The sequence below is a fragment of the Sander vitreus genome, chromosome 2, assembly GCF_031162955.1.
Source record: "Sander vitreus isolate 19-12246 chromosome 2, sanVit1, whole genome shotgun sequence".
NCBI lineage: Eukaryota > Metazoa > Chordata > Actinopteri > Perciformes > Percidae > Sander > Sander vitreus.
In genome coordinates this window covers 24,943,787-24,965,557 of record NC_135856.1, presented here as the reverse complement: position 1 = coordinate 24,965,557, position 21,771 = coordinate 24,943,787, and the positions used below count along the sequence as shown (strand labels likewise).

The following is a 21,771-nucleotide window of genomic DNA, read 5'->3' as shown; positions in this document are numbered from 1 at the left end:
AAACAGCCTCTGTAGACAGCCCAGGCTCCACAAACGGCAACAAAAACAAACTGCGCTAGCCTGTACCACGAAACAAGAAGGATTTGGGGGTGGGGGGTTAGTGTGCGGAAGGGAGGGGGAGGGGACGCGATGAGGAGGAGGGAGGGACGAGCTAGCCGTTATGTTTGACAATACTTCGAACGTCAACAAGAAGTGACATCACCCAACATCGCTTAGAGCACCTTTTAATGACAGTGATTCACACTCCTACAGTAGAATGGAGATAAAGATGTTCACAATTATATTATTAATTATTAGCCATTCATTTTCTGTCGATTGACTATATTCACTAATCATTTCATCTTTAGTTAAAACCAATCTGCATGTCGCAGCAGGCTGTGCTCATTTAAGATTTCATGGTCTGCACCCCATTGCTTAAATTTTACTACACTTCCTAGAAAGAACACTAATAATAATGTCTACTCATTACCTAATTCAAATGCACTGTGAATGTAATGTATCTCTTCAAAGTTGAGTTCATTAAAATATTCTTTCAGTACTCCAAGTTATGATAGCTGTGTTATTCCCCTCAGAACATTTTGCATTTCTTAGAATGATACTAAGTGATCTAGGCATAACATAACATGACAAATCCAATAAAATAGTGTTTGATTAATTACAAAATACCCTTTTGTGGCACATATATTACCAAAACTATAAGATAAGATAACCCTTTATCGATTCTTAGCAGTGAAATTCAGTTTTTGCAGCAGCCCAAGGACATCAATATTACAGATAAATAGAGAAAGTAAAAGAAAGAAAGAAATAATAAGAGTTATATAAAACTAAGATAGAATAAAAAACTATACAAGAGCATATGGAGACAAAAAAAGATGCTTAAAGGTAGTGCACATGCACCCTGGCCATATTTTGCAACTGTCTGCGTATATAACCGATACTTACTATGCAATGCATATACTGGCCTCTCTTTTGGAAAAATAAGAATTCAAATACATGACACTATTTAGTGTGCGTGAATCAAACCAAATTGTTTGCTGTATTTTGTTTTGACAGTTTCTAAAAGATGTGTGAGGGATGGTGTGACACAAATAAAAGCAAACAAACAAAGGCACACAACATAAATTCACTAGTTTGAATATAATATGTAAAATGAAAAATACAGGAAAAAGTGCTCCAGGGGTTGTGAGTCAGTTCAACAACAGTAAAATGTCATTTTACACCACCTTCCAAAAACCAATGCATTAATATAAAACCTATCCCCAAATTGCAGAAAACATGCTTTGCTTTTCCTCATTGTGGTATCCTTACCACCACAAACGCCTCATTGATGTGTTTTGTCAGACAACTTAAAAAAATAAGAAACTGAGCAGCAGAGTGGTTCCATCCTTTATGAACAATGAAAATAAAACTCAGTTACTTAAAGGATCTTTTTTTTTTTTAATGCCTTGCAATTACAAAAGGCCAAGGTCAGTCTGTGTAGTGTAAGTGAAAGTCCTGCCTCCATCAGCGTAAGTTTTATAGCACAGTGAGAAAAGTACATGTTTTTATCCTTGTGAATTACTCTGTCCTAGAGTAATTGCTTTGCGATTTAATTCAAAGCAGAAACTTAAATTCTTCAAGTATCTGAAAGTAGTCACTCATTTTTGATTTCTTTGATTACAGTGTGGAGGGGGAGGGAAGTTGGGGTGACATACAGAAAGGAGAGCTACAGTGATATGTGTATCCTGCAGGCTTTAGAGCAAAGGACCGGTGCTTGCTGTTGACATTAAGAATGCATTTGCACTGCATCCCAACCGCAGGCTAGACAAGGAGCATCTGTCAAAAGGTAGCAGAGGGGTTTCAGTCTTGTGGGTTAGCAAATTAGACAACAGTGTATCAGTTGTTTTGTTACACTGGAACTGAAGGGAATGATACTTTTCCTCATAGATTAAACTATTTTACTTTCTGGCTTTTGGCTACGTGATACTCAAACAAAGAGTACTAAATTGCCATGATTTAAAGCAGCCAAATGGGTGAATTTAATGTTATACTGAGACAGCATCTTAAAGGAACAACCACTCATTAACCATATATTGTAAAATGGTATGCAAGTGTTTTGTGTCTTTCACTCTCTAATACATCTGTATTTGGTGTCATCTCTGACTCTCGTCCGTTTCATTTGTCCAGTCGCCATTCCCCCTCCAGCCTCATTTGCGAGTCTGTGCAGTAAGGTAGAGGCCAGCGGCATTGGAAACCACACAGCCTTCATAGGAGGGCTGAGGACTGATGGGTGGTGGGAGGGGGGGAATGGGCACCTTCACAGAAAGAGAGTACTGTATGAGATTATTAAAGCTGGGTAGAAAACATCATATTTTATTTATTGATGTATTTAGTTTTTTTTTTTTTTTTTTTAAAGAAATAGTTCACCATTTTTGGAAATAAGCTTATTCACCACAGCCAGTTAGCTTAGCTTAAAAGCACAGGGAAACCGCTAGCCTGGCTCTCTCCAAAGTTCAGCAATACACCTACATGCACCTTTAAAGCTCACCAAGTAACGCATACAAAAACAAAAGTGTAAAAACAACAAGATGTGGTTTTATTGGGGGTTATGTGCCAGACTATTTCTTGGCCAGACACACTCACTTTCTAGGTTCTCGACTAGCCTGCTGTTTGCCCTTGTTTCTAGTCTTTATGCTAAGCTAACTAGCAGGTGGCTGTACCTTCATATTTAGTGGACAGACATGAGGGTGGTATCAATCTTCTCATCTACCCTTCTGTAATAAATGGAGTAAGCATATTTCAGGTCTAGAAGAGACAATGTTTCCCATATTGTTTGTTTCCAGCTGTTTAACTGGTGTTAAATCTCATTAAAGATGGATGTAAATGGAGTGTCATAGTGGTTAACACACACACACACCATATTCTGTACTGTGATTGCAACTTAACCCTGGTTGTTTGGTTTTTTTTTACCTTTTGTTGCATTCATTCGCCCCATACCCTTGTTTCCTTTTTCTCTCAACTGTTTATTATTGAATAAAAGCAAACTGCCCCAAAACATTTTAAAAGATGGATAAAATCAAGTTTCCCACTAGCAACATAATCAGTACATAAGCACATACCACAGCAGTGTTATGGTTTGGCAGTTACAGTTTCACGATAACGTCAATACATACTAAACTAAAGTTACTTTGTTTGATTTATAGCCACATGACTTAACAGCATTTGGTCTACCTGCAAATGCTTTTGTGGCTAACTGTCAGCAGTGAATGATAAGGATGTGTGTGTGTGTGTGTGTGTGTGTGTGTGTGTGTGTGTGTGTGTGTGTGTGTGTGTGTGTGTGTGTGTGTGTGTGTGTGTGTGTGTGTGTGTGTGTGTGTGTGTGTCAGACTTAGAAAAGGATGATGGGGAACCAGGAAACGGGATTGCCCAGTGGAGACTAAATGAACAGCTCTTCCCCTGTCCTGTCTGTGGCAAGGTGTTCGGTAGACAGCAGACTCTTTCTAGACACCTGTCTCTACACACAGGTAAATAAACACACGTACACACTGAAGTCGTTAGTGTTTGTGCACACCACCGCCGCACATTTGCATCTCTTTGTTTAATGTATAGATGTGTTAACTGCTGAGTTTGTGCACGTGTGTTTATCCTTGTTCTGCCCACAGTAAGTAAATAAGGTTGACTAGACTAGATTACCCTTTCTTTAAAGAGATTACTACCATGATTAGTCTCACTGGGAAAACTGCCCGTCTAATTACCCAGCTAGAGGGATGCCTCACAGAGTAACGCATGCACGCACACACACACACACACACACACACACACACACACACACACACACACACACGCACCAGTAATTCTGATGAAGTCACGATTGGTTCCCTCATTCACTTTCTCTCTCAGACACTGGAGACTTCCTCAGGATGAAGCTGTACACTCCCTTGTGTCCTGATTACACTGTTTTCAAACTTGGCCCTTCTTTGCTCCTGCTGATCCATTCTATTCCGTCACTGTCTTCTGCAATCCCTCTCTCGGCCCTTATTAGGATAATACATGAATGAGTCTCCTGCTTATGCAATTTTATTTAAAGCAAAATAGATTAGAAATTAATGCAACCTACTTGGAATTGCAGACTAAATCACTGGGCGCACAAATGGAGACTCGTGTACAAAATGCCCCCACACAATTGGGCATGCTCTCACATTTTGCGTGCACACACTACACAACACACACACACACACCATCTGAGAGTGTTGGCTGTGAACAGCTTGGCCACACCACAGAGAGCAGAAGCAGGGGCATATGTCAGTGTGATGGTCTTTTTGGTTTCCCCGGCGACATAAAGGTTGCCTGGCTTCATGTCCTTGGGGCAAATGGTGTCTGTGTGTGTTTGAGGGGGAGCTAGAGGGAGAAGATATGATGTTGTGTTGATTTGTTTTGGGGTTGAATGGGAATATTATGATTTAAATTTTTTTAATTTGGTTTTATAGTGCTTGCAAATACAATTGTGGCATCCACAGGAATATCCAGATGCTTCCCTGAAAAGTTGATTTTGTCAGACATCACAAGGTGTTTTTTTTCCTTCCTCTTCTCAGGATCAGAGTTACAGTTGGGGTCAGGTGAAGGTGAGACAGGGTTAGACATTAACTCGTTAGGTTTAAGCTTGCTTTAAAGGCTCAGAGGCTGAGCGCAACTTAATGAAACATAATCTTTAGGTGAATGTTTACAGTAACCCGAGGTCTTGTGTCTGTGTTTATTTTTGCAGAAGAGAGGAAGTACAAGTGTCACCTGTGTCCTTATGCAGCCAAGTGTAGGGCTAACCTCAATCAGCACCTGACCATCCACTCTGTCAAGCTGGTCAACACAGACGCTGAGCAGATCGTCAGCGCTGTTACAGCCGACTCTGCCGAGCGCAAGAACTGCCCCTTCTACTACAGGTAGCGAAAACAGACCAACTCGCAACTCTTTTTAGGATGTCTCAAGCCAATAGCAGAGGTTTTGCTTGATCTATATCTGTTGCTTAATGCCCAAATATATCCTGATATATTTCTTGATTTAAGTCCTCCCCAACTGCTCTTTTTGGTTTTCAATTTTCTCTGTTTTTGTGAGCTGTTTATCTGGAAATTGTGCTTTTTCGCTTTCTTAACAAGAGTTAAATGAGCAAATCAATACCAGACTTATATGCAAGTATCAAGCTACAGCCAGGAGACGGATAGTCCAAAAAACACTAACTGGCACCTCTAAAGCTCCCTAATTAACATCTTGTTTATTCAATATGTACAAAAACGAAGTATAAAAATAGTTATACAGTGGTTATACAGGGGGTTGTTATGTGCTGATATATTTCTTATTTGGGTGTAGTGTACCTGGAGCGTAATAACCTCACAGTGACGACAACACTCCTTAGTGAGCTTTAGATGTGTTGATAAATGATTATTTGAAATTGGGACAGACGGCGCAAGGCTAGCTTTTAAAATAAATGTATCCACGCTGTGCCACTTATCAATTTATTCAGACATAATATAACACTAAAGCTGACGGTCTCCCCCCTGTTATTCTCGCCATCTTCCTTCCTGTTATTCTCCTTCCTTTTTCTCTCTGTTCTCTGTCCAGCTGCCATGTGTGTGATTTCCAGACGGAGCTGAATGCCCAGTTTGTCAGCCACATGTCGCTCCATGTGGACAAGGAGCAGTGGATGTTCTCGCTCTGCTGCAGCGTCTGTGACTACGTTTGCATGGAGGAGAACGACATGAAGAACCACATTAGTACTGGACATGCAGGTACAGTATCTCTGATGATGCATGGCGGTCCACTGGTTCTGAGTGACATCATTTATAATACAGCCATTCTCATATGCGTTGGTATAATGTAATTTATCATAATTTTTTCAGTTTATTGATTAGTTGTTTTAGTCAATGAAATGTCAGTAGCTGATGTGTATAACGCTTATCACGGTGACAGCTTCAAATTGCTTTTTTCCCCAACCAACAGTCCAAATCCTAGATATATGTAATGTATTACTATTATATAACACAAAGAAAAGCACAAATCCTCACAACTGAGTAGCTGATACTAGAAATTGTTTGGCTTTTTTGCTTAAAAATATACTTCAATGATTTCTCGATTATCATAACATAATAATATCGACTCATCGTTTCAGCTCTAGGGTAAGGTTCTTGTGTCTGCTTTTCACGAAGGGTTCTCAAACATGTACTGGATAGTAGCAAAGTACATGGTTCAACCCCTAGAAAACTGATTTATGGAGTTATTTTCAAAATGACTCTCACATGCGAGAGTGGGTGGTAGCTTACACATTGTGGCTCTTGTTCACGGCTCAGAATAGAAATACAGTGCAGTACTTGGACAGTGACACATTTTCTATTGTTTTGGCTCTGTACTCCAAAACATGGGGTGTAAATTTAAACAATGACTGACATTAAAGAGCTGACTTTCAGCTTTAAAGGCATAGTTTGGATTTTTTGAAGTGGGCGTGTATGAGGTACTTATCTATAGTCAGTGTATTACCTACAGTAGATGGAGGTCGCACGCACGCCCCCAGTTTGGAGAAGCAGAACGGAAGCTAAGCAATGTACTGCTGTGGACCAGTCCAGCAGCAAAACGTATTTTAGCCTGTTAAAGGCCCAGCTAAAGAAAAAACTATCAGTATAAGTGTACGCTATATTTAGAATATTTTCACTGTTTTACCTTGCCATCAGACAGCCCTCTCCGATGAGGAACTGAAGCCGTTATATATACAAGGACCGCACAATCAATCGCAATTTTGGGGGACAGTCAATGAACAAAGAATATTCATATAAGCAAAAAAAAAAAAAAAAACACTTTACCTACGTGCACTAACCTGTACATTTGTTTGGCATTTTGCTTAAAAGAACGTACTAAACTTATTGATTAGCAAAATATGTGTAGATAAATTGATCGACTAACTGACTAATGGTTTTAGCTCTACTTGTCAGATCCAATGTGTTTGAGTACAGATCCAACACAACAAACATGCATCACTGTCTAAATACTGACTGTACTGTACTTTCCGGCGTTTTACTTGTAAAAAGTAAATCAAGACAAAAACCAGTTCCAAGTCAAAACATCCTATTGTATCAGTAATTTACGCTCCATAAACACAGTTCTGTGTCAGTTCACTCAGTTCAGAGGACACAGGGAAAGACAAGCAGCAGAATTGGGTTTCACAAACAAGCCTCCTCCAGTCGACCTTCTTTGGACTTTTAAAGCTGCTGGTGTGAACCCCTGGTGGTCGATATGAGTGTTTTTGTCTAAAACAGCTTTGTCCAGTTTATTGCTGACGTTTTGCTCTTCCACTGTTCCTCAATGTGTGTGTGCTGCTTGTGTGTATGTGCGGGTGGGTGGGATTGTCCGGCCTAGACAGCTGAGGGGTCTTTCAGAAGCCACAGTGGCCTTGTTTATCCGAGAAGGTTTACCCTTATCGTGCCTGAGGGGAAAAAATCAATAGGCCTTGGGTCCTTTGGAGAAAAAACTTGAATCAAACATATTATTTGTAAAGAAAAGACTTTTTTTTATTTTTGTTTACACAACATTGATGATATGTGCCTATAAGTAGATAGCCATAAGGTAGCCATCCACAGATACAGTTAAGCTTAAAGTGCCCATATTATGAAAAAAACAAATTTTCTGGGATTTGGGGTGTTCTTTTGTGTCTCTGGTGCTTCCACACGCATACAAACTTTGTAAAAAATCCATCCATGCTGTTTAGACTGAGATACGGTTTCTGAATGTGTCCTGCCTTCAGTCTCCGGGTGAGCTGGCTAACCGCAACCGTTAGCTCGTAGCGTTAGCATGATAACGCTAGCATTCTACCTCGTTCTCAATAGCAAAGCACTGCTACAACACACACAAGTTCACCATAATCTACAAAAGAACTACTTACATGTGTGCCCTCATTTAGAAGTCTCCCAGCTAATCCTGCCTTGTAACTGACCGAAGTTGGAGAAACAGCCTTTCTTTTACTGTCTATGGAGCTAGCTAGCTGACATGATCTACATCTGAGCTACTGCACATGTGCGAGTGCAATCAAAGATAGTACAGAAGAAGTAAAGAGGTCTCACTCTGTAGCTAAAACAGAGACCAGGTGAAAAGAGGATCTGCAGCAGTGAGAGAGAGCTGTGCAGTACAACAAAAATATATGGTGTTTTTTGAAAATTAAACCATGTAAATTATGTACAATTATGAACCTGAAAATGAGCATAATATGGGCGCTTTAAGGATTCACTGTGCCACATTCTAACATTAAAACATGATGTATAAATACATGATTATTTTAGCAATTATTATTTTAATAGCTTAGTATTGTATGCACCATAAAAAGGTATGTGTGAAGGCTTTAGGCCACCCTACACGTTATTGTAGGCCCAGTTTAATATGCAACTCATATTTTATATAATATAGTAAGGGATCCCTGCTCCATCTCTTTTTCAACTGAGGGGTCCTTGGCCTAAAAAACGTTGAAGACCCCTGCTTTAGAGTGTAAAGTAGAAAGAGCAGCAAATCCTGACAGACTGCAAAAGGCAGTTATCTGGTCAACTGTGTAGACACGGCCAGGCAGGAGCTGGCTGAGCTCAGCAGGTGTCATAGTTCAAGCTGCCCCCCCCCCCTGTGAAGACTGGACTCAACATGGGGAGAGGGTTGGTTGGGTGCCCTTGTCTATGGGGGCGAAGGTGGTGAATTAGGTGACGGTATTACTTTCTACCATGGATACATTGGCAGATAGGCAGACTTTGCCTCTTTATTTCCATTTCTATATCATGAATATTGCCGGGCAATCACAGACGAAGTTATGTAGTTAAAGAGAAAATGGAATATTTTTCAGTTGAGGTGTTTCAAGGTTGAGGCCCAGTGGCTCAGAGCAGCGCCTTTTTTTTTTCTTCTTCCTTTTTACTTATATTCTGTGGTATTAGCCTTTTGCATATTGTAAGAGAAGGCAAGTGTATGTTAAATACTGCAGCAGAGGAGATAAGATGGCCTCAAGCTGGTTCAATACTGTATTCAAAATGCTGCTAAAACTGCACAGTGAATGACTCTGGTTAATTTATTATTTTGATTGAAGGAAATTAATCATACCTTCTATTACAGTATAATTCCTTGTGTGTGCACTGCATGCGTACATTCTCGTATGTTTTAGACGTGTGTGTGTGTGTGTGTGTGCTTGTAATAAAAAGATAGGTCAACCATTTCACGATCCGTGCAGCCTTTTCTCCCTCCTTTCGCTTGCTCCTGAGTGAATGCCCTTTGTTGAGCTGTGCCCTGAGATGCTCCCGCCATCTTAGCTCCTTCGTCCATGACCCACGCTCCTCACCCCTCCCTCCCTCTCGCCCCCTCCTCTTCTAATTCCCTCTCTCTTCCTAGTGAATTGCAGACTTAGAGAAGGGGATCAATAAAAGCACACTGCATCTTGATTTGACTGGCAGCAGGGCTTCAGTCAGAGCAAAGGGCTATCAAGGCTGCCTGCTGTGTGTGTGTGTGTGTGTGTGTGTGTGTGTGTGTGTGCGCGCGCGCGCGCATAACGATGGGGTTGTTGAAACCGATTTTTCAGCATAAAGGATACCCCACAATTTCTGCAGGGTTTCAGTTAATATCTTTTTCCAGGAGTTTTCTGCTACTATTCTTTCCCAACTTTCACAAGACTTTCTTCCATTGTGTCCAGGTCTAAACTCAAGGAGTCCCCTCAGCGAGACCAAGAGTACCTCCTCGTCCCTCTCGGCCCTCAGCGACTCACTCAACAGCTCAGAGGGCGGAGACGTCACCCACGGTAATGAAGAACTGCGGGGCCTGCTCGCCCCGCCCTCCACCGCAGGCAGCCAGTCCAGCTCTGGAAGCCACTCAGGATCAGGAACTGAGGACAAGTCTGACAAAGGCAAGGCATTGTGGGAACTATTGCAACCAGATACGCTTCATCATTTTAATGCCCCTGAAAATGTTTCTACAACAGTATAGTATATTCACAACTAACTAGGCAACAAAAAATGTGATTTGATTGGATTTGATTCACAGTGCCCAAACAACCCACCAACTGTCATCAAATTGTGATTCAAAGGTGGTCTATATTGGTGCACTAAAATAGACTTCTCCTAATGAGAAATAACCAAAACGGTTGTAATTTTGGCAGAGAATTGTGTGTTCATTTAGGGCCCTATCCCTATAGTAAGAAGCTGATTTGAGAAAATAAGTTTTCACATCATTTTAAAGCCATCAATTCGGTCTAAAGTAGAATTACCCTCATCATGTGGAGCTGTACTGAGACTACACACTTGCTCTTTGGTCAGAAAGCTGCTTGACTGGGTGACAGACCAAGTATGTGATCATTCATTGTCATTCAAAAATAAACTCTTTTAATCTAGAACAGTTGCAGAACATGGCATACTGTATAAGTTCTGAAGTGACAAAATTACATGTTGACCTCATTCACTCAATAGTGTACGTATGTGTTGAATTATTTTTTTCTTCCTCCATTCATTAATTTGGCAGAGGGTGCGCTCTGCTAATTTTTACGCAAAAAGATCAGTTTCCGAGTCACAAGTACTATATTTATTTATTTTGGCATGCCGTTTAGGAAATTATATATATATATATATATATATGTGTGTGTGTGTGTGAAGTTTGAATATATTGAATCAAAGTCTGAATATATTGAATTGGGGCTGCAGCTATCGATTATTTTAGTAATTGAGTATTCTACCGATTATTCCATCGATTAATCGAGTAATCGGATAAGAAATACTTAGTAAACAGCAAAGGTAAATATTTATTATTGCTGTGTACTAAAAAAAAAGCTTTTGAAAAAGCAACATTTTTTATTTCCAAATTCCAAGTACATTTTTGGTGGCCCAAATGATAATATTTTTCACCTCCTTCCCCTTCTTGCCTCTGGCTCTTTGCACTGGATATGCAAAAGAGCTGTTCACTAACCAGAGGGTAAATGTGACTGTACAAAGCTTACAGCAGGGCTATTCAACTACACTGTTCTGGGGGACACATTTTCAGAAGCCTAATACACAGTGAGGAGAAAGACTAAAGAATGCAGACATCACCGGCATGATGATAATAATATAAATAATAATAATATGCACGTCATTCACGTGCATATTAAGTGGCCATGCTGGGGGGAGGAGCCGGTTTGTCTCCGGCAGCAGCTAAGTTTCCAAAGATTAGTAGCAAACTAATAAACAGTTAGACTGCAAACCGACAGCTTTTGTTTTAGCTTGTTGGTAAAACATCGCTATTTGCAGAGTAGCATGCTGTAGGCTAGTTGTGTAAAACAGCGCGGTGGACGAGAGCAGCAGAGTTAGCTACCTTGTGTCAGGTTCGCTCCGTGGAATGGATGAGTACACTGGATGTTTTCTACAAAGATGATGTAGTAGCATGTTTGCAACTTAAAATGATCTCTCGCCTGTCTCTTCTCCAGCCATCGTCAACTGGCCCGCCAAAGCTTTTAGTCTGGCCCGCAGAATAATCACGAATTCAGAAAATGTAAAGAGGAAAACATGCGTTGTTATTTAGCATTTCAAGCATTTACAGCAGGTACCATTACACAGGTAGAGCACAAACCCAGCCCCTGTATTTGCATCTCTATTCACATGCCGGGATTCTGTACAGCGATGCCTGCGCTCAACACACACAGCTGAGCCGAGATGTGTGTGCATTAAAACACGCAGTATCTGACTGGTAACGATACAGAGAGGATAACCAATGACCGCTGGGGCAGATGAACTCACGCTAGTCTCGTTACTGTAAGTAGGCTACAATAAAACCTTTGTGAGTAAAAAGTCAATACTTATCAATGCACTCACCTGTGTAGACCGGCATAAACATGTAGAAAGCATATTTCAATCTGCTCTGTCTGCTCAGTCCACTCTTGTCCACCGCGCTGTTTTACACAAAGACAGCTCTACGCTGCAAATAGAGAACTTTTACAAACAAGCTAAAACAAAAGCTGTCGGTTTTTAGTCTTGAAATTTGGACAAATTCTTATAAATTTAACTGCAGGCTGAGCAAACCATCCTCTCCGCTGGAGCGGTAAACCTATGGATGTATTAAGACAAAAACATATACACGTGGCTACTTAATATGCACGTGAATGACGCGACCATTATGTTAGCGTTCTTCATTCTTGATGATGATGGTTGTATTATATTGCAACAACATTGTTTCATTGCAAATGAGGCATACATGACGAATGCATAGCCTGCTTATCTGTCCATTCATCATTAAAGCTGGGCTTTTCCACGTCAACTTTTCGCTTCAGCCTCTTTGACAGTGACATTCTTACCTGACAACAGCCGTTTCTTTCTGCAAGCATTTTCCACCAATCAGGACGCTGCATACTACAACCATGTTTCCTAATCACAGACTTTAACCATCACTCCTCAGTGAACTGCCTCCTAGTCTGAGATCTTTTTCATAAAGAGCCAGTTATCATTTTGGAGTTTCCATGTTTTTTAGGAGTTTGCTCACACTAATACATGCAAAAAAATATATATATTTGAAAGTCTGGCCCCCGGAGTGTCTGCTTAGAAAGATTCTGGCCCTTGGAAAAATGTAGTTGATGACCCCTGTCTTAGACCCTTGCTATTTTCGTCTTCGTTCATTTGTAATCTGTGCCGTCAGTCTTGTGCATAGACAGTATATAAACGTCTTGTGTCCACAGAAGCGTCAACATGTTGTATGCGCTAGTAATTATCCTCCATGCGGAAACCCAGTGAGCTGTACAACCGTAATTACATTGATTTAACGAAGCTTCGAGGCAAAGAATTTTGCTTCGAGGATTTTTTTTGTAATCAAATTATTCAAGTTATTCGAGGAATCGTTTCAGCCCTATATTGAATGCACCTTGAATATATTGAATGGAAGTCTGAATATATTGAATGAACCTCGAATATATTGAATGAACCATGAATATATTGAATGAAAGTCTGAATATATTGAATGAACCTCGAATATATTGAATGAACTTTGAATATATTGAATGAAAGTCTGAATATGTTGAATGGACCTTGAATATATTGAATTAACTTTGAATATATTGAATGAAAGTCTGAATATATTGAATGAAAGTCTGAATATACTGAATGAAAGTCTGAATATATTGAATACACCTTGAATATATTGAATGAAAGTCTGAATATAGTGAATGAAAGTCTGAATATATTGAATGAAAGGCGTGTTGACGTTAGCCTGATGAAAGGGACCTGCCTGACCAGAGAGGTTCCTTTCATTTATTTCAAAAGTGAATAAACTTCTAAATTGGGAGAACGGTACTGGATATGGTTACCGTAACCAGTGTTTTGGCCTGTACAGGCATTCGCCAGTGTTTTAATAATCTCTTCATTGCTCAAAATTGCTGACAGTAGATATCTTGCTGATTCGGTCATAGTGTCACACTTCAGTTAGGATTAATCACAATGAAAACACAAGATGGTGGCAGACAATGACATAAGATTCCATTTCAACTTTCATTCAATATATTCAGACATTCCTTCAATATATTCAGACATCCATTCAGTATATTCTGATCTCCATTCAATATATTCAGACTTTCATTATATATATATATATATAACAGAAAGCTTTTGTTACAAACTTGGGTGTGGAGTTTGAAAGATGTGGGCATTTACCATGCAGGGAGGGTCTGACAAAATATGCTGTCAGGTTGCATTATGGGACATTTAGGATTCATTGCTTTTGGAGCTCGAAGTCAGGATATCTTAGCTCCCACTGCATCAATTTTGACTTTTTTAATTCAGTCACTTGTGAGTCCCATGATCTTTATAGAAGTGCAGTGCATTTGCAGCTGTGAATCTTGCTTATATACTCTATTTATGTGAGTGGGCATTGTTGAACCTGACTTTTCCCCGTATCTGAACTCTCTTTGTTTCTGTTTCTAGGGTCACTCTGAGATTTCAGTCATGCTTAGTCTGAGGAGCACAACCAGACAACAAAACCATTACATTTAAAATCATTCAAACAGACTCAGTCTTAACTCACCCTCTCCTCTTTCCTTCTCTACAGGCTTCGAGTGTGTCTTCTGCAATTTTGTGTGCAAGACGCGTAGCATGTATGAACGGCACCTCCAGATCCACCTCATCACGCGAATGTTTGAGTGCGACGTCTGCCACAAGTTTCTCAAGACGCCCGAGCAGCTGCTGGAGCACAAGAAGTGCCACACCGTCCCCTCCGGAGGGCTCAAGTAAGGAAAGCAAGTACAGACAGAGGTTCCTAACTCCGCCCGTCCTTCCCCTCCCTCACCCTCACCCTCACCCTGTCAATTCACTAAACACAAAACACAGTATATACACAGTCATAGACCAATGTTAGGGGTGTGCAAGCTTTGGCATATTTAAATTTGGCTAAAATAAATATATATATATAAAAAAAAAAAAACGTTTAAAGTTCATCTCACGATGGTTTTAATTATTTTACATGCACCATTTAACTAATTTTACATTTATAAAATGATGCATGTAAATAAAAGAATACAAAAAGATGCATAATGTCATATATGCATAAAGCTGGCTGACATTATCATGGTTCTTTTATAATAAGAGCTGAACAGCAATACAGCTGAAGACAGAAACCCAGATTTGTGGATTATTTGAATATTATTCTAGCCATGTGTCCTTTATCAGTTAACCTCACTTGAATGTTCATTATCTGCAGCCAGCAAATAAAATGATACAAGCTGTAGTCTTGTTCGACAGCCTCTCTTGGCAAGGATAACGTATTAGACAGTGGTCTCTGGGTCTGCAGTGGCTGCTATGAACAGAAGGGAGAGTGGAAAGGAGATGGAAATGGGCTTCCCCTCAGGGTCTGTTCTTCCATTGCCCACAGCGAAACAGCCATGCCAGAGAAAAATATCTGATGAAACCTGCATTCCAGAAAGCTACTTCCACCCCAACACAGACACTAATATAATTGTTGTTGGTACATCCCTCGAAGATAATCATTTAGAAGAAGCACAAATGTCAGATCCCATTGTAACATCATAGACTAGACATTGACACAAGTCAATCCAAATATGACAATATGAATGCATGCTTTACTGTATTTTATACAGCATGAATGTTGTGGAAATAATGACCCTGATGAAAAGCTTTAAAATACAATGTCCAAACCTATCTCACACTGTAGTTTGCATCCCAACCCTTAAAGTACTCATGCACATGCATGTTGGATCTAGTGGTCTAATTTTAACGATTCTTGACAAGGCAGCCTTGTTTTTTTCTTTTCTTCTGTAGCTCTAGTCTCCTCATATGCTTCCCTCTCCATTTCCATCCTCCAGTCCCACAGGAGCCTTTGTTGTACTGTGACACGTTTATGTCCCATTTTTAGGCCTGTCAAGCTAACATAAAGCCCATCTGTTGATCTCAACATCCACACCACACACTGATGATGTTAGTGTTTGAGTTCAGGCCAACCATACAAATGTACTTTCACACAGATTTCAGTTCTAGGGTGGCAGTTGACAGCAGTTGGGATAAAAGACAAAATGCAGTAAATCAAACTTTTGTAAAGATTCATTTCAAGTAACACACGCCATTTTTTTGTTTTTGAGTTGTTCTCATAACTCCAGTCTGTGCATGTGCAGAATCATTGAGTATCATTATGATTATCGCCTCATCTTGTCATAAACAAAGATCTGTGTTCTATATGGTTTTCTCTGTGCAGCCATCAGTGGGGTTAGGATGTTCTAAACATTGCTGTATGTCTGGAAACGGTAGCATTTCATGAAATGTAAACCAGGAGGCTGCCAACACAGTTAAATTGACTTATATGTTAAACTGTGGCTAACAGAACACAAACACACAAGAAGCCCCATTCATAGCTCAAAGATCTCTACACAGCATCCTTAGTCCCCAACTTGAGGATTTGCTGCTAGCTGTAGTGTGTGAGTGAATACATGTAAAGGAGTTTTTATAACAGTTTTAAATGTTTCTTCTGTCTGGTGTTAATGTTTTTGAAGCCAGATTGATTTCTTTAAGCTAGCATTCAAAAGAGAAAGAAGCAGGATGTGGATATTTTAGATTAATGTTATTCAATGGAGGAAAAAAATAGACGGAAGAACTGAGCTCTTTTGATATTTATTTAAATTTATCAGCGCGTCTGCTTTTACTCAACTTCTTTGCTGTTCTGTTTATATCTGCACATGTGGCTTATATTTTCAGCTCTTCAAGGTTTACACAGTCTCTTAATTTATGTAAACCACATTTATATTTACTGTCAAAAGCAGGCAGGATTTAGCTAAACAGGTGTAGAATGAGTTAACGGAGCTCGCAGGCAAACTCCTAGACGAACTCCTATTGCCTATATTTTCTGACCTCCAACATCCAGATTTTTTTTTTTTTTTTTTTTTCAAGACTAGTGTATGTGTATACACTTGAGCAATGTGAAGTGTTACTATATATGTAGGAGTGTATAGAAAGGAAGAGAGGGCCTTGACCATTTCGAGGTTTTTCTGAGGTGATTCTGTTCTGCAGGGTTTGTGAAGCGCTTTGGGGCCCAGAGCAGATGAAAGGTGCTATTTAAATGTAAGTGCCACTCCATTCCTTCATTTCCCTTCATGTCCTACTGCTCCAATCTTTTCTCCAGACTGTCTCCCCCCCCCCCCTTCACACACACATACCTGATCATCTCAATTCTCCCACCATTAAACTGCCACACATACCACCATGAGCACACAGAACTCTACATGATACACACTTTTCCTTTACCTGTCCTTCTCCTTCATCATTTTGTGTGATTCAATTTCAAGGTGTGTTATGTGACTTTGTACACTTCCCCTTCAACTGTCCTTTGCTTTTGTCTGTTGTGTCTCCCCTCCCTACTTCCCTTTTCGTTGCATTTCCCAGGTGCCCTTTCTGCATCTATTCCACCAATCGTCCAGCGGCCATGGAGTGCCACCTTAAGACGCACTGTAAGATGGAGTACCGCTGCCGCATCTGCCAGGGACTGTGGCCCGACCAGGCCTCATTGGAGGCGCACATGCGCGGGCACCGCCTGGGCAACCACTACAAGTGTGAGCAGTGTGGCTACTTGTCCAAGACGGCCAATAAGCTGATCGAGCATGTGCGTGTGCACACGGGCGAGCGGCCCTTCCACTGCGACCGCTGCTCTTATAGCTGCAAGCGCAAGGACAACCTGAACCTGCACAAGAAGCTGAAGCACGCGCCGCGCCAGACTTTCGGCTGCCAAGAGTGCCCTTTCACCACCACACACCCCTTTGTCTTCAGCCGCCACCTCAAGAAACACCAGAGTGGAGGAGCGGGGGGACTGGACGGAGGCTTAGGAGGAGAAGACGTGGAGGACGATGAGGAGGCAGGAGAGGAGGAGCTGCCACTCCAGGGAACGTCCCCAGGGGGCTCTTCCTCACGGAAGAGCCAGGAGAACTTCCTGTTTAGCAGAGGAGGAGGAGGGAGCAGTGGAGGCAGTGGGAGTAACAGCCCTCTCTTGAGTCTAACGGCATCCCACGCACTCCAATCCGTTGCCCTGTCACTCACACTTGGCAAGTCCCGCCAGCTGGACGCCGCTGGCCCTCTGCACTGCTTGGTCAGCACTAACGGCAGCAGCGCCGCCAGAAACCCCGGCAGCCCAAGCGGCGGAGGCGGCCCCTCCCTCTTCCTCCCCTCCTCCCGCCACGTGTTCGAGCAGTACAGGAACTGCGACCGAGCGCACCTGATCCCCCTCACCACCTTGTTCACCCACAACAGCCGCTTCACATTCCACTCGCACCTCCACTCCAGATGGCGGCACGCCACATCTCCTCTCCTCTTCTCCTCCAACTCGGCGTCCCCCTCCCGCTCTCCCCCCTCGCCCTCCTCCCACAAACACTCCTTCCTGGCCTACCTGGGACTGATGGAGAGGGCTAAGACTGTTTGACCTCGGCCCGCCCCCTCCTCCGCTCCTCGCTCTTTCCCTCACTCCTCGGACGGTGGTGTGAATGACACTCGACCACTGCAGTGGGAGCAACGTCTTTTTCCAATCAGACCAGCAGAATAAGCTGGACCAGACAAAGATATTGAAGAAAGAGGGGGGGGGGAAAAAAACAAAAAAAAAAAACATTTATAAGAGAAAAAGGCTGTACATGCTAAAAATGCATTTATATCACAAAGCTGCTTTTCTTATCAGTTCTATCAATTGAATTATTACTACTTCAACTACTACTCTCTATTACATTTTTTTCTGTTTTGAAATGTCTGAATGACTTGGACCCAGTTGCATTATCTGAGGAAACTAACGTATCTCAGTTTTATAGATATTTTTCTTTAGTCGTTTGACGAGATAAAAAGATGAAACAAAAACTTGCAAGTGCTATATTTTAGTGCATTTCTGTCTATTGCTATTATGCATTGAAATGGCATGCCTGTGTTTCAACTAGCTTTGACGTCATTAGGAAGCTACATTTGAGATCTCCTGAAGTGTTAGCGGTGCAACGTGGACAGAACCAATGAAACGGAATGCTTTTCATTGTAAAAGGCACGTTTCCAAAGCAACGCCTCAAACCACGCACTTACTTATTTATCAGTCTTGTACATAGTTTTGTAGCCTTTCCCCTTACCATCTTTTTGATTTCTGTTGGTTTTTTGTATAATGGTGAAACCATATTATGCATAGCTGCTGCCTGATATCACCTCTGTCTCAGAATAGATATTTGAATGGGTTACTAGCTAATTTTAATACATTTTTTTTTTTGGAAGCTCACAAAACAGAAGATAGGCTGTGATAATGTAAATAAGGAACATCCGACCTATCATGACAAGAAACATTATACATTTATTACTAATAATTTGATTTGAGTATAAATGTAAAATGTTGACGATGAATTTGCACTCAGATGAATAAGCAGTGAAATAATGAGACTCATGACAAAGTGGAAACATTCATTCATTATTACTGAGACTGGGTGGATATCGGCGCAGCTTCATATGCAGAACTATGTATCACGCACCTGTACTTAGAAGAGATATATGAGATAACTGTTTTGTGGAGGTGACCAGCTCTGGGTTAGCGAGCTACCCACAGCCAGGGTCACCACAGGCCGATTCCATGGTGCTTTTTGGAGCTTTTTGTAATTTTTGTGTACAAAAAAAATGACTTGAATGAATGTATTTTTGTTTATGTACATGAAAAAGAAGCGATACAGAAGTGTGAACAGGGACGTCTCCTGTGCTGGAAAAGACGGGAAAGTTAGTGTGTCTGGTGGCCTTCTGTGCGTCTTTTTCTTTGTTTTTGTTTTTTTTTGGTCTTTCATTTTTTTAATTTTTACTTTTTTTACTGAGCCTTTTACATCATAATAAAACATTTTCTACTAACATTCATAGAGAACGCATCGTGAGATAAAAGCTCCTGTGGGTGCAATGATGAAGCAAAGCCATTCATTTGTACAGCATTGTGTTCAATGGCATTGGCTTCTGTTAGGCCGGCAGACATGGTACTGCTTTTTTGTCGTCGTCTCCCCCCCCGTTAACCTTTTGAGTTTTAATTGCACTTATTGTAGTCACACTTAAAGCCAAAAGCGCTTCAACTTTTTTTTCTCCTTTTTTTGTTGAGTGCAAACTTAGATCCACCAAGTTACCATAATGTGAAGTGGACAGTAGTTGCCGGAAATTACTCAATCAACACCCCTTAGTTTCACATGTAGGCATTTCTAGCAGTGCAAAAGGGTCTGCCTCTGTGAAATCGGAGAACGTAAATTAATACAAATTGCATGAATTAGACAGTAGAGGTCAAGCTCTCCTGGGAACTAAAGGTCCCAGGCTAAATTGTGATAGCCAGTTTTGCACAGTGCTGCACTTTTTGATTAAGAGAATATGTATTTATCCCTAAAATGCTCAAAAGGAAGAAGTATAGTACACGCATTTTATTTTGAAAAAGCTTTACCCATTATTGATAGTGCTTGTGTTTGTAAGTGGTCTTCGAGCCAAAATCCCTTATTGTAAAGGGATTGTTTTTTATTTTCCTTATGTTCTCCTGGTGTCTATTTTACTCATGCATTTTTCTTGTAGTGAATCATTGTTGCTTTTCTTTTTTTTTTTTCTACTTAAATCATGTCAGAAAAATGTTGATTGGACAGAGAACATGACTTGTCGAGACCAAAATGTAACTCGCCGCAGGATGTGATGTTAGGATTGAATCCGTCACGTCCTGCTCTGGAGCGATGCCTCGATTGTCCCTCTTTACACTGCTGTTTGTTTGTTCCTTTTTGCTCTATCAATGTCTCGCGTGCTGTTCCTGGAGTGAAAGGAGCATCCTTCCAACACACATACACACATACATACACACTCTTTGTACTATCTACGTTGTCTTTTATACTCTAGTGCCACTTGGTGGAAGGAAACCACCTGAGACTTCTGGGAATGAGTCAAACTAATTGTCAGGGTCCAAAAAGATAAACAGAATGTGTCCACTATTGACACCTTTTTAAAATGTCTGCCTTTTATTACAGCGTAATCATGAATGGCTGCACTTCTTCATGCCACCCCTAGTTTGAGTGTAATGTTTAGATAGGCAAAAGGGCTCTATCCTTTTGGAAACCAATATTCTTAAGCACTTATTCTGTTTTGTTTTTGCCCAGTTTTTTTTTTTAGAGCTTGACTACCTTTTCAGCACTTCAGAGTATGCATGACATTGCCCTCTCTAGTTTTATTAGCACTTAATTATGTTTAAAACTAACTCCCTTGGTTGCATTTAGTTAGCATCACACTGCACTGTCTACAATCAGTTAGCTTTAAGTTTGGCTGCATTTTATGATTAGAAAAGGCTCAGCTATCTTATCTTTTGGCACTCGGTAAAGATTGGTATGTGCTGTACAATGCTTTTTTTTTATTACTCCATTGTTAAGGCTGTACAGGGTTGTGACGATAACTGGTAAATAGATCATTTGTACTTTTTTGTTTTTGTATTTGTTTCCTTTGTTTGGCATTATTTTATGTTCAACTTGCCAGGTCTAAATGTAACAGGATTTGAAAGTAAAGCTTACATCAGATATTACTTCAGTTGTTTGTCTTTTCTCTGCTAATTCTTTTGATGATCACATTTGTCCACTACTAACAGCATCACTCTTGCACTTTGATAAACTCATAACAAAACTTTTTCTTTGTCTTCCTAGCCGGCTGTTTCTTCAGTAAATACTTTAGTGACCCAAATGCTCATTGTCTCTTGTGCATAAACACAGAGCAACCGGTTAAGTATAGTTTCTAGTATTTGTACTACATATAACATTCCTTAGTTATTTAACACCCACAAAACCGCAATCTAATTTGTGGGATCTCGAAAAGGACACTCATTTCTATTTATCTATACTATAAAGTATATTTACGTGTTAAAGTGCCCATATACTTTTTCTGGGATTTGGGGTGTTATTTTGTGTCTCTGGTGCTTCCAACGCACACAAACTTGGAAAAAAAAACATCCATGCTGTTTTGATTGAGATATGGGTTTCTGAATGTATCCTGCCTTCAGTGTCCGGGTGAGCTGGTCAAAATCGGCAGGGCCGTCTACGTCATTGCCCGAAACATTTGAATATTCCCACCCACCACCCCCTCCCATCAGAGCATACGTACAGTGTCTATGTCTCCACCCACCAGGTACAAGCACCGGTTTAGGAGACACCATGTCGAAGCACCACGGAAAGTGTTCTGTTGTTGGCTGTAAAGACGAGCACAAAACACTCCATCGTTTCCCAGCCGCAGACGACAGAAGAGCGGCATGGGCTGAATTAATTTTTGAAGGCAATGTCCCTGCTACAGTTGGCAA

General features: G+C 40.8%; 1 protein-coding gene across 1 annotated transcript in view; it reads left to right on the top strand.

Moving 5' to 3' along the window:
* The window catches only part of znf827 (zinc finger protein 827), a 74,081-nt gene extending 53,075 nt beyond the window's left edge, over positions 1-21,006 (top strand). Inside the window, exons 9-15 of the mRNA XM_078262648.1 lie at positions 3,366-3,503; positions 4,572-4,601; positions 4,742-4,913; positions 5,590-5,756; positions 9,671-9,880; positions 14,032-14,209; positions 16,869-21,006. Of these exons, the coding sequence (XP_078118774.1) occupies positions 3,366-3,503; positions 4,572-4,601; positions 4,742-4,913; positions 5,590-5,756; positions 9,671-9,880; positions 14,032-14,209; positions 16,869-17,895 (1,922 nt within the window). The 3' untranslated portion in view covers positions 17,896-21,006. The remainder of the gene's footprint in view (positions 1-3,365; positions 3,504-4,571; positions 4,602-4,741; positions 4,914-5,589; positions 5,757-9,670; positions 9,881-14,031; positions 14,210-16,868) is intronic.
* Positions 21,007-21,771: the final 765 nt, after the last annotated feature.